This window comes from Ahaetulla prasina, chromosome 4 (genome assembly GCF_028640845.1).
Source record: "Ahaetulla prasina isolate Xishuangbanna chromosome 4, ASM2864084v1, whole genome shotgun sequence".
Lineage (NCBI taxonomy): Eukaryota > Metazoa > Chordata > Lepidosauria > Squamata > Colubridae > Ahaetulla > Ahaetulla prasina.
The window spans coordinates 24,966,586-24,980,764 of NC_080542.1; the positions used below are offsets into that span (position 1 = coordinate 24,966,586).

The window sequence follows — 14,179 nt, forward strand, 5'->3', positions numbered from 1 at the left end:
GAAAATTAATTACAATTTTAAAGATTTGCAACAAAAAAAATTAGGAATGTAAACAGATTAATAGCAAAAATGAATTCGATTTAAGACTTTGAAATGAATTGAAAGGATCCTTTCTTGTGGGAAAATTTCTATGTTCATACTTCAAAATAACTGATAACAGAAAGGCTGGATACTGGAGGGCACCAAATGCTACTTTAAAAGAGTTTTTTTTAATGAATGGTTGCAGGATATTTTCAAGTTATTTATATTTATAGAAGAATTAGAAGTTGTTGCTGAAGAAAAACAAGCCCCTTGAATAAAACTGAAATTGACTTGCAGGTGGAGTCAGAAAAGATAACAAGGAAGAGATGAAATAATACATTTACAAATGAAACTAGATGATTAAAAAAGATATGCACATATTAAATCAGAAGAGAGGTGTGGATTTTATTTTTACATTGCATTTACAAATGGGATTTGCTGACATTGCCACGCTAGACTTGTAAAAGGGGCTTGACAAAGACACCAAGAATTTTAGGAGAATAAATTAAAGGAGTATGAGAAAGCAAGTGTTAAAAACTTCCTTTGAGGAATATAAAGATAATTGGGAGAAAGAATATATAATTTGTTTATTTGATCAATGTTAAAATGTTGGGATGCTATTTCTAGTTAAAATTTATTTTACCCAAACTTTGAACTTTCCTTCCAAGGAGTATCCTTCTGAATCCTTCCACTTTCAAAGATCAAGCACAAGGAACATCCATGATAGTCTCCTTGCTACCCTGGAATTAGAATCCCACTTGCTATCTTTCTTCAGATTCTTGCCCTTCTGATTTATTGGATTATTATTACTGTTTTGTTTTGTGGAGTAGAGGGTTAAGATTTTATTGCTGCATTCTCTAGGCTACTCAGAATTTCATTGTATCGCTGCTCTTGCTTTATGAATGTTTTTATCAGATTAGATTGTTGTATGGTTTTTGTTCTTAAATACTTCAGGAGGCAGCACAAAGGTTATAAATATTTTAAAATAAACAACCAAGAAAATTGCAAATAGATTTCCAACAGAATATCATTATTTACCTCCCCTGCAGTAGATGGCTGCAAGAGAATGCACCATTCCTAACACAATCAGTGATCATACAGGGAATAATGAAATCCAACTTGTTTAGTAGTCTTTGATGGGAAGCAACTGGGCCACATAATGTGCCCCAGAATCCTTTGCAACATGCAAAGTACTGTAATGGGGTTTCCTCAGCAAATAAGTACATATGAAAAAGATATTTGCTTTTGGTGGAAAGCGTATGAAACATATGAAAATAAAATACAAGCTTAAATTGTCTATCAAGTAATCCATGCGTTGCTGATGATTCACAGGTTATGCAACTGTTTTTGGATTTTACTTGAGTCCATAGAAGAGAATATTTGTAGCTCAGAATTGAACTGTGGGGTTCCTTGGTGTTCTCTGAGCTTGCTTTCTTGCAGATACCAAGAACACTCCCACCAACACTGACAGGGGAAGTCACTGGTTTATGAAACGACAGCCAGACTACTAGCATTTAATGATGTTGCCTAGTTTGGTAGTGAAACATCTGCAAGAAAACAACCAAGCTCAGAGAGCACAAAGAACCTTATTTGATGAATGAAGGTGAATATATGTGTCCTAGGATAATGTTGCAATGTTGCAGGATCTAATCTGGGTTGGTCACTGGGACCAGAGGTTTAGTCTTCTGAGCTTTTGGACTCGCGCTGGAGCCCATCTTCAGAGAACTTCTCTCCAGCAGAGTGTTCTAGCACATTCTGCTAGAGGTTTCCTGAGGACGGGCTTCAGCATGAGTCCAAAAGCTCAGTAAATCTCTGGTCTGGTAACCAACCTAGATTGGATCCTACAATCTTATTTGAAACCATACCAGTCCTATGATACAGACATGTTTGGCTTCTGAAGACACCTGCAAGACTTCATTTATCAGTAGGACATATCTTCAGTAGGACTTACAGGTAGAACATGCCTTCTGTCCTGTCCATAGATGATTATACCGTATCCCTTATATCAAAATGCTTTTGTGTAGGGTGCTTGGTGCTTTTTGAGATTGATTGTTTCCTTGCAGATATTTCAACGAGGTAATATCATCAATGCTAGAAGAAAGTGGAACTTGCTCCCTTTTTACTTGGTTAGGCTATGATTTGTTGTTAGCTTGTTTTCTGAGTTGGTAATTCCTTGATTGGAGTATTGTTTATGTCTTGATTGTGGATCTATTGCTAATCTTGATGTTAATTCTGCTCATCTAGGCATTGAGCACTAGTACATAAAAATAAATCCCTCCCTTCTAGCTGATGATGTTACCTAGTGTGGTAATGAAATATCTGCAAGAAACCCACCACGCTCAAAGAGCACCAAGGACCCCGCCACAGTTCGACTTGAGCTACAAATATTATCTTCTATCAGTATACAGCTTTTGCTCTATTCCCCCGCACACCAATACTTGTAAAATAATAAATAACCTTTTAGTAGCCATAAGGCATCACGTTAGCTGCCCTTGCAACATACATTAACAGCCTATCAGATTCACACTCAATATGTATCCATGAAAGAAACCTGAGTCAGGAGTCACAAATCTCATCCAGAGTTGTTGACAACTAATTTCAACCTTTGATAAATTTCTAGGATGTGACTATAAATGTCTTTCCAAGTTTCATCTGAGGACAAGGGGTTACATAAAACATTCAGGGGTGTTTCCGGGATCTCTGCCCCCCTCCCCATTTGTTCACTTACCAGACTGTCAATGGAGCTTAGCGTGTGGTTAGCATTGAGCAACGAATATGTGACCTGGTATACTCCATCATTGGTCTCGCTGTTTCCATAGAAACCGATGCCGATCCCAGCGCTGAGATGGGTTGGGATAAGCGGAAGAAAAAGAAAGAGAAATATATGAACATAAGGATTTAGAAACCTTGTAGCCTTGTTCCTTAAAGATGGGTATGTGCTTTTCTAAAAATGTTCACATCCTGTTTTTTTTTTCTGGCATCACTGTCTCTTTATGCTACGTGTTATAATATTTAGATAAAGTAGACAATATATGTGCTGTACTACTTCAAGCACTACCATGGGGCATACAGGGAGTCCTCAACTTACGACCACAACTGAGCCCACAATGTATGTTGTTAAGTGAGTTTTGCCCCATTTTACGACTTATCTTGCCATGTTTGTTAAGTGATTCACTGCAGTTGTTAAATTAGTAATACGGTTGTTAAGTGAATCTGGTTTCTCCACTGACTTTGCTTATCAGAAGGCCACAAAAGGGGATCACATGACCCTGGGACACTGCAACTGCCATAAATATGAGTCAGTCGCCAAAGATCCGAATGAAAATCATATGACCACGGGAATGCTGAAACAGTCAAAAGTGTGGAAATGGTCACATAAGTCATTTTTTTCAGTGCCATTAGAATCTCAAATGGTCACTAAATAAACTGTAAGTTGAGGACTACCTGTATCTGATTGAATCTTCCTCCTTTCTAAAATATTTCCCTATGGAATAAACTACGCGGGCAGTGCCACATTGAGACAGGATGAGGTAATTGCCTCAGGGAAGCTGTTCAGAAGCAGCTTAAAGGTGGTAGAGCAGTGTTTTTCAAACTTAGCAACTTTAAGATCGGTAGACTTCAACTCCCAGAATTCCCCAGCCAGTTATGCTATCAGCTATGCTGGCTGGGGAATTCTGGGAGTTGAAGTCCACCCATTCTAAAGTTGCTGAGTTTGGGAAACACTGTGATATAGGGAAGTGATCTATCAGGTATGATAGAGATTGCTGTCACATCGTTATTGAGAAAGAATTCCATTACAAATCCAGCTGTATATTAAATAACAAGAGGTACAATCTTATTCTGCACCTCAGGAAGCAAAATGTCTTGGAAGCTTAGTAGTTACCGGTATATCAGGAGAAGAATGTTCTAGCCTAGCCTTCTTACTGATGTGCTCGTTTTCTACCTGATGGGGTTTATTTGTTCCCACAGCATGGAACAATCCCCAGTTCCTCATATGACTCTAAATTGGTACCTCAGAAGCATAAGTTCATTAGGTGCATGCCTTCATATTAGTATGGAAGCCTGGCAATTCTCTTTGGCCTATAAAAAGATAAGCTGACCTGATTCACAAGTCTCCATTAAATACACAGGCTGGATATAATTATCCATTCTAGTCCACACTTCACAAATCTCGCAATCCTACACTACTACTCCCCCACAACATTCTGTGATACCAAGTACTTATACAAGCCCATTGCATTACAAAACATCTATAAGTGTGTACGTTCTACAAAAATGTATATAGGTCTCTATATGTAGATATATACAGACACAAAATCAAATGTGCCCTTACACAACCTGATGATGTTTCACAAAATGGTGAGAACAATCTTCCTCAGAGATACCATCTTATCTGTTTGGATTTAGGAAGAGTTTTTATTAATTATATTTATTGGTTCTTAATTGGTTGGGTTGTACGAGTATTTTATAGGTGTTTTATTGTGTTCATTGTAAACCATCCACAATTAAGATAACCTTTCTTAGAGGGAATGACACCTAGCCAATCATCTCATGGTCAAAGCTAAAACTAAATTTAAATATGAGGATTTAAAAACCTTGGTCTATTGATTAATATAACAAATATCCTTCTCCTATATTCCATGTGAAAACTTAAGCTCCTTTCCTTTTTAAAGGATGCCCCAGTCTTCTTTCTTCTTCCTATCTTACAGGATACCAAACCACAATTAAAAAATAAGTGCCTGTGATCGTGCTATGGATTTCTCACATAAAATAGGCCGCGTGCAATAACAGTATCTCCAGGAGGCAAAAGGGCAGCACTTTGACAGCGTAAATCACTTTCTGATCCCTCTCAAGCAGCACGTTTAGCTTCCAAAACACAGCATCATTCATTCATCTCAGGTGGCGAAGAAGAAAAAGACTTTGTATTTTTTGCCCAATCACACTCTAATTATATATTTATAGTTCTGGAAATATTGTATTTATATATTTGCAAACAGCACCTGTTTCTTTCCACTCTGGTCATTAATGAGGAGGAAAAAAAGGTTAGATATCCTTAGCAGATCTTCTCTATAGTTTGAGCCACATCTCTGTTTTGCATTCAGCCCTCTACCCAGGAATATTACTGGCTGAGTTGGAGATTCATTGCAGTAAAACTGGAGTACAAATAAAGATACCTCTAGTATGCTCCTTTTTAATCAGCAATGTAATATAGAAGTTTATAGTCATGCTTTCTCGTTTTTCTTTGCAAGGGTAAAACTAGAGTCTTTCCTTGGAAAGTGGAACATTCAACATTCATGAAGACCTATGTTCCAGACCCCAAAGGGATCTGTAATTCTGCAGCCAAAAAGTAATTATTATTTTTTGGGGGGGTCAGGTAGGTGGGGACGGGAACAGAGGAAGGACGCAATAGATCCCTTTACTTTTCTTCTTTCCCAGTTTTGACAGCTTGGCCAAGTGTGAAAACCACCCAGGACAATACAAACTCATCTACATTACGAGCATCTCTCTTCCCCTGGTCTCTGCCTACCTCTTACAATCTCCCACAATGGCAAGGGAGATGCTTGAGGAATTTTATCACTGACACAAGCTGATCTTATGCGCACACTCTGAACCAAATAGGCAGCCACCCTTTCCAGTCTCTGAATTTTGCAATCGATTCTCTGTTCAAAGGAATATCAACATTTACTTTAAATGTATATTTTATGATACGCTCTGCTTAGAAATAAGTAACTTCAGAGAAAATATATTTAACAGACATATTTAAATGGGCCTTCAAATGTGAATTTCATGGAAGCTTTTTATAGACTTATAAAGTCGTACAGGAATGGGAATAATGAACATGCATGAGAATGAGATCATCTGAAATTCATCCCTCCCTTTTTTTGAAGTCTTTCTCTTCTTGTTTTGCAGTAATCTCTAGCTAAGTCCAATAAAGCTTTGGCTCTACTTATATTACACATACGTTTTTTTTTATGCCTTTAAACAGTTTCCACCTGGGAATAATAGCCTAGTTAAAATGACCTGATTCTCCATGAATAGCATCAAAGAGAAGAGGTATAGAATATGACCTTGAAAATAGCCTCTTGTTGATCCTAATAGGTTCCCACACTCCTATTCAGTGATTATACACAAAATGATTATTTTGTCTGTTGAATCTCCACCCCCTTTGTTGGTCCCACCACTTTTGTCTGTGATGAGACCAAGCAAAGAATAGCAGATTTCTTATGGTGGACTTTCATGGATGGGGTTTGGAAACTATAGCATCACCATGCCCTGAAAAAAAGAACCAGACCAGAATAAGGAGGGTTCCTCTTCTTGAAACAAGGGAAGGAAGGAGTAAGGATGACTTACAAAGAGGAATCACATCTGATGAAACTGTACAGATGGAGAGAGAGGACAGGAAAGGAAATTAGGGAAGACCACAAATATGCACGAAGCAAACAGGAGCTGCCCCCACAACTACAGTCAGGCAAAACTGTCTAAGCTCCTTATGGCAGCTGGCAGGGATTGGGAACGGATTTGGAGAGAAAGAAGGAGAGGGAGAGAGAGAGAGGGAGGGAGAGAGAGAGAGAGAGAGAGAGAGATGAAGGAAGGAAGGAAGGAAGGAAGGAAGGAAGGAAGGAAGGAAGGAAAGAAAGAAAGAAAGAAAGAAAGAAAGAAAGAAAGAAAGAAAGAAAGAAAACCCAAAACAGAGGAACAATGTACAGGAAAGACTCAGCATCTTCTCATCCATTCCTTTCTATCATTTTGGATTGGTCCTGACAACCTGTGCTTGCTCACCCACTCCCCATCTTGTTTCTTAACTGTAATTAGGAAGCATGCAGTTGGGTAATTATAGCCTTTCACAAAATGACACAAACATGCAGGAAACAGCTGCAACTGAAAGTATAGCGATTAGCTCGAAAGGGACTAAAATACCAAGTATCTTTTCTTCAATCTATCTTGGCTGCTGCTCCTTCTCCATCCCCGCATCTCCTCCTAAGGCTGACCTATTCGGGTTCAGTCCATATTTTGTGATTTATTCCAGCCGTTTCTATAAGGCACGCCTGTATTTTACATGGATTTTCCCATTTCTGGAGATGTTCCATTGTGAATGTTCTCTTTCCATCCATTTGCCCAATAAAAGTAACTTATCCATTAGTACAATGTGGACTTTTTGTTCATTATGAACAAAAAGAAAGGCAACCTATAATCAAAACCAGAAGTATCACTTCTTGACTCCTCCAGCTTTCGGTCAAAGGATGATTTCCTGTGATTTAGAAAGAGCAGCCAAAAGAACCATCAGAATATTAAAGAACGGGAAGAGATGCACGCGTGCACACACACACACACACACACACACACACACACACACACACAGAGTCTTCTCCCCATTAAACTAATGTTGAGTTAGAACTGGTGTGGGAAAACCACTCCTTTCTTTCTTGATTTAGGAGAGATTGCATTGACAAATGTTGAATAACTTCCTAACCGACCATCCATTTCTTCAATTTGTGGCATTTGGAGCAGGACCAAGATTAGCAACCGGTGACTGAACCACTCAAGCCATTTTTCCAAAGGCACCTGAGGAAATTTGTCTGACTTCCCCATTTAGCCTACTCATGGGAATATCCTGGGAGTTAGCTTTCTTTTCATGGAGCCACCTGCTCAGCCTTTACCCATCATTCCCGTCATTTACTAAATATCAATCCCAATCATTCTCTCTCTCTCTCTCCCCCCACTCCCTCCCTTCATATATTTACCCTGCTTTCTCCCAGGTCTTTGCCCCCCATTCCTGTCTCTGAATCTTTCAGTCACACCAGGCCCTCTTTTTCCCTTTCTCCCTAAATCTTGTTTCTATGACAACCACCTCCCTCATCCTCCTCCTTTCCCAGCCAGGCAGGGCGGGAGAAAAGCGGTGTCATTCTCATGATAATCAAGCTTTTTTCTTTAGACTGGAGGCAGTTCCCAGACTCAGGGTGTTGGGGGGGGGGAATAAAAAGCTTTTGGGGTGAGGAGGGGAAAGATCCCTGGCTTCCATCCTATGCTCTTCTCTCTTTACAAAGAAATTTGGGAATTTTGGTTCCCATCCCACGCTCCCACCAACCCTCTAGAATTTATTCCAGCATGGCTCAATGATCTATTTGGATCTATTCATCTCATAGAACTTCTGGATTTGTTCAGAAATCCGATGTGAGTGGAGAAAAACGTGACCTCCATCCCTTCCCATCTCTCAGTTTCTCACACAACAGCATCAAACTCCATCCCACCTCAGGAAGTTCAAATGAATAGATAGGAGAAGATAGAAGAGGTCACAGACTGTTTCCCCTCATCATTAATAGGGTTCTCTCATCCCAGTTGCCTCTTTTGCAAAAGGCACAACCACAAAAAAGCCCTGACTTTGTTCTACATCTTTAATGCTCCTATCTCTGGTAAGGAAGATGACTCTTGATGAAGATATGCAAGAGTTTTGAAATTGGGCAAAAGATGGTAAGCCATTTTAAAGTCCAGGACAGAAGTGGCTTTAACAGATGCCTCCCTAATTCACTGAACTATAAGGAGGAGGAGGAAGAGATACAGTAAAATCAGACTTACAAGAACTCTATTATAGTAAGTCAATTTCAATAAAGGTGATTTTAGCCTTCTTGCAGAGTTGTTTTCTTGGTCTGGTTCATCTTCTAGTGGGACTGTCACCACCAGAAGTGGGAAGCAGCTTCACTCTATTTGCATAACCTGGGATGGACAGAACTTAAACCCATGATGGCGAACCTATGGCATGCGTGCCACAAGTGGCATGGGGAACCATATCTGTGGGCATGCGAACATTGCCCTAGCTCAGCTCCAGCGCGCATGTGCACGCCAGCCAGCTGATTTTCAGGTCTTCCGGGCCCACCAGAAGTCATGAAATGGGTTGTTTCTGGCCTCCAGAGGGCCTCTGAGAGTGTGGGGAAGGCCATTTTCGCCCTCCCTGGGCTCCAAGAAAGTCTCTGGAACCTGCAGAAGGCAAAAAATGGGCCTACTGGGCTCACCAGTAACCTTTTCGCCATCGTGTGCCAAAAGCGGGGGGGACGGGACATGGGGGGGCATGGGACCCATTAAATTATGGGTATGGGCACATGTACGTGCGAGCCCCCCCCTGCGCTCCCCCTCGCTTTTGGTATGTGACAGCAAAAAGGTTGACCATCACTGTCCTAAACCATCATTATGAATGCAAAAGATCTTGGCTGCAAATTTATTATTCTTAGGGATATATAACCATTTTTTTTCACAACTGTTACATTTCATTCCTTCTGTCCTCAATATCCTACCCATAACTTGTCCCAGCATTGCCAGGAAAGGAGACTTTTCCTTCACTGGACATCCTAGGATGACCTTCCAGTCTTGTGATTAAGATGGCATGGAGCAACATTTAAGTTTATTCATTTGTGATATTTCGGGAGCAACTTCCACATGCACATTCATCCCTTTGCCTGATATTGTATCTCTTTAGGCATCAGAGCCATGATGTAATCAGATGCCACTTTGTCTGAACCAGGGAGCAGAAAACAATATGAAAACCTCTTATAAAGCACAAGTATTAGAACCTAGTTATGATGGACTAGCTTCACTCTTGATTGCGGTCTTGGCTAGACATATTTCAAATTGCAAAACAACTGTGTCTTCATCTGATCCTGTATACTTCTGGGAATAGGATTTAGATGTGGGAGATTACAAGGCTAAGCATGAAGGAGTGGTCAAACACGTCATCAGACTCAAGTCCCTTTGCATCCACAAAATATCTAAATCCAGCCCTCCTTGAATTCCATTGACTCTGATCTATTGCCAACTCGTTTTAACCATTAGTAGTTCAGATTCTTGTAGAGCGCTTTAGTGTATAATAAAATTATCTATACCAGAGGTGTTAAACTTGATTTCATTAAGGGCCGCATCAGGGTTGTGTTTGACCTCGGGGGCTGAGGAGGGCATGACCAGGGTGAGTGTGGCCAGCTTGATGTCACCCATGTCGGAGGTGCCTGTGGCGGCCTCAGCACTCTGTCAGTGAAAAGGGGCTCCCGAGCTCCATTTTTGGCTGCGATGGCTTCCTGCAACCCTCTCCCAGCAAAAACGGAGTTTGGGAGAGCCATGTGCAGTCCTCGCAAGCTTTGTTTTCACTGGCAGAGGCATTGCGGGCCGGTCCTTCACTGTTTCCAGGACAGCCCCATGGGCCAGATCCAAGCACCCTTCAGGCTGGATGCAGCCCACAGGCCTTGAGTTTGACACCCCTGATCTATACATTCATCTGAACTGCCCAAAGCCCTCATTTCCTGTGCTTAGTGGTATTCTCTATTAGCATATGCCCTGGCTTCCTAGAATAGAATAGAATAGAATAGAATAGAATAGAATAGAATAGAATAGAATAGAATAGAATAGAATTTTTATTGGCCAAGTGTGATTGGACACACAAGGAATTTGTCTTGGTGCATATGCTCTCAGTGTACAATGTTCTAAACCATCAATAAATTATTTACAACCTACCTCCTATGCTGCACTTTAGAGAGCATGGATTATCTGAGAATCTGATCAAAGCAAATTCCATTTGGAATAATGGATCACACTGGTTCTTTTTGTTATCAGTATATGATGATCCTTTGGTTTGGCCTTAACCAGATGTTCTTTTATGATGTACAATTTCCATGTATCTGGAATAGATAGACTGGTTTTTATATCCATAGATGCATTCCTCAAAAAACATATCTTGGCTCCCAATCCTAATTCACAAAACGTCTCTACCAATTCAGAAAACCAAGGAACTCTAGTCCTTTAGTTTGAACCAGTGCTGCTCAGATTAATGAACAAATAATCGTTCATGGCTCCAGGAAGATTTCTTCACTGCAATGGATGGCATCTGGCTGATGAACTATCTCTGACCATCTGGCTATTTCTCCCTGGGCTAAATGAATAAAGGTCTTTATGCTAAATATATTTCCTAGCCACCTGGCTTTTTGGTACAATGCATTCCAAAGAGCAAGAGAATTGCATAGCTCATCCATCCACACAAAGTAAGACTTCTATGAACAGGGGTCTTAGTATACAGTATAAGTGTCCAGACTATCTATTGCAAAGATACACATTTTAGGATATAACTATATTTCAACCTTAAAGGTAGAACTTCAGGGTGGAATGTACTCCATATCTTTCTAATATTTAGCCCATTCCTCCACATAAAAAACATTGCCTGGTTTTTCATGGGTTGGTTTGTCAAAAGGGGTAGAATTGGTACTTTCACATTTGCCAATACAATTCCTAAATGGGCCAAACATTGTGGCTCCTCCCACATCAGGATCTGGAGAAGGATTTGAAAGGGCACATGAATACATAGATTTTCCTGTTTGGTCTGGAACTAAGATGAGAGTTTATTATTAGCAGGAGAAAGACGAACAAATGCCCCCACTCATTTTCAAGTGGGTAATTGGTTATTTCATGGGTAGCTGGAGAGATAAATGCGGGGGGGGGGGAGGAATGATGAATGAAGTGTTGCGACATTGTGTTTCTTTCATACTTGCATGGAACATCACAACACAAATATAAATATGCAGAATTCTTTTGTCATTCTGGCAATCATCATCATCATCATCATCATCATCATCATCACAGTTTGTAACAGATATCAATGGGACAATGGTAATGCAGATCTTACTTTAATCTTCATCCAGGTTTGAAAATAAAAGTAGTCCTCTGCTTATGAGCACAATTGAGCCCAATGTTTCTGTTGCTAAGAGAGCCAGTTGTTCAGTGAGTCCCATTTTGTCCCATTTTATGATCTTTCTTGCCATAATTGTTAAATGAACCATCACCACCATGTTAAGTGAGTAACACAGTTCTTAAGTGATTCTTGCTTCCCCATTGATTTTGCTTGTCAGAAAGTTGTGAAAGGTGATCACATGACTCCAGGACTCGGCAATCATCATAAATATGTGTCATTTGCCAAGTGTCCGAATTTCCCGAATGTGGATATAGGGATGCTGCAATGGTCATAATTGTCATTTTTTCAGCACTGTTGAAACTTTGAATGGTCACTAAATGAACTATTGTAAATCGAGGACCACCTGTATCCTAGCTGAGCTTTGAAGAGCTGATGTTAATCAGTGTGAATATTACTGGGTCAAATGGACAAGGACTTGATCTGCTGTTTTAAGAATTAAAAATAATTATCATATAAGATGATGTTCTCCTGAAACAGTTAATATTAGCCCAAGAAACTTCTAAGCTTTAGAAATTTATCTACTCCTGACCCAGTTGAAATTTTTAAAATGTTCCTCCTCAAATACTAGCCTTTGCCATTATTACTTTTCTGCACCTAAGCTGATTATTCATGGGAGGCTTGACATCTTCAGTGAATTATAACAGGATGGCCAATGGCAGAGAAACAAAAGCATTCTTGCTATGTGAAGAGCTGAAGAGGACAGGAAAATGAGGTAGATGTTACCTGCAGGGAAAAATCCACTTACTGAATTTTCCTTTTTTTACACCACGGATCAAAATCAGATGGAGGCTGGTAGCATCTTTTCAGACTATCACATTTTATTAAAAGACTTGATTGCATCTGATGAATGAGCTACAGCTCACAAAATCATAGATTAATAAAATGTGTTAGCTTGAAAATGTGCTATCAATCTGATTTTTGGCTATTGTAGACTAACACTGTTCTTTCCCTACTGTGACCATTATTAAAGGTGCAGGCAATTAATTTTATTTTGCTCCAGGACAATTACATCAAAAATTTTCAAGAGTCTTTCTATAAAGTTTTGGATAGAACAGATAAACTTTTTTATTATAATATCTGTCAAAACCAGATCATGCCAAATAAATCTTATTTCATTCTTTGACAAAGTGATTAAAATAGTGGATCAGTGAAATACTGTGGACATAATATACTTAGATTTCAGTAAAGCATTTGATAATGTAAACCACAAACTACCATATTTTTTGGAGTATAAGATGCACTGGAGTATAAGACGCACCTTAGTTTTTTGGGAGGAAAATTAAAAAAAAGCTGATTGGCAGGTGGATTGGCCTTCCGGAATACCTGTGTGCCTTGATTTTTTTATTTTTTTATTTATTTTTTTTCTGCTTCTGAAACTCTGTTTCAGAAAAAACTTTTTTCTGCCTCTGAAAGTCTCGGAAACAGAGCTTCAGAAAAAAAGCCTCTGAAGGTCTGTTCGGGGGCTTCATTTCTGAAGCTCTGTTGGGGGCTTCGTTTCTGAAGCTTCGTTTCTGATGCTTTTTTCAGTCTCTGAAACCTCCCTTTGAGAAGCTGGGCGGGGCTACATTCAGAGTATAAGGCGCATCCAGATTTTTACCCTCTTTTTTGGGGGGGGGGGGAAAGGTGCGTCTTATAGTCCGAAAAATACGGTACTTCTGGGTAAGCTAGAAAAATGTGAAATAGAGAGCAACACCACCAGTTGGATTTGTAACTGGCTGACAAATCATACTCAATGTGTAGTCCTCAAAAGACCTATATCCACATGGAGGGACGTAAGCGGTGGGGTACCCCAGGACTCTGTTTTAGGCCCAGTATGCTTGAATATCTTCATACATGATTTAGATCAGGGGCGTCAAACTCGCGGCCCGTGGGCCGGTTGTGTCATGTGCTGGCCCTGCCTCTGCCCGGTTTAACGAAGGAGAAAAAAGTCCTGATACATCACGTGACGCCACCATGATGAGGCGAGTTTGATACCCCTGATCTAGATGAAGGAATAGAAGGGGAACTCATCGAATTTGCAAACAACACAAAGCTGACAGGAATAGCCAACACCCCAGAAGACAGGCTCAAGATACAAAAAGATCTCGACAGATTTGAATATTGCATCATATCTAACAAAATGAAATTCAACATAAAGTAAGGATTTATATTTAGGTAAGAAAAATCAACTGTATAGGTACAGATTAGATGAAATTTGGCTTTATGCCAGTAACTATAAGTGGGATCTTGGAATCCTAGTGGATAATTACTTAAATATGAGTCAACAGTGCGTAGCAGCAGCAGCAAAAAAGCCAATGCATTTCTAGGCTACATTAACACAGGGAGAGAATGAAGATCATGGGAAGTTCTAGTACTACCTTACAAAGCCTTAGTAAGATCACACTTGGAATACTGCATCCAGTTCTGGTCACAACAATATCAAGATCAAGATCAAGA

At 39.9% G+C, this 14,179-nt stretch overlaps 1 protein-coding gene across 2 annotated transcripts in view; it reads right to left on the reverse strand.

The window, feature by feature from the left end:
* Positions 1-14,179, reverse strand: part of TTYH1 (tweety family member 1) — a 101,469-nt gene that overhangs the window by 38,347 nt on the left and 48,943 nt on the right. For both annotated transcript variants that reach the window (XM_058183581.1, XM_058183580.1), the window contains exon 3: positions 2,750-2,861. In XM_058183581.1, coding sequence (XP_058039564.1) covers positions 2,750-2,861 — 112 coding nt within the window. The remainder of the gene's footprint in view (positions 1-2,749; positions 2,862-14,179) is intronic.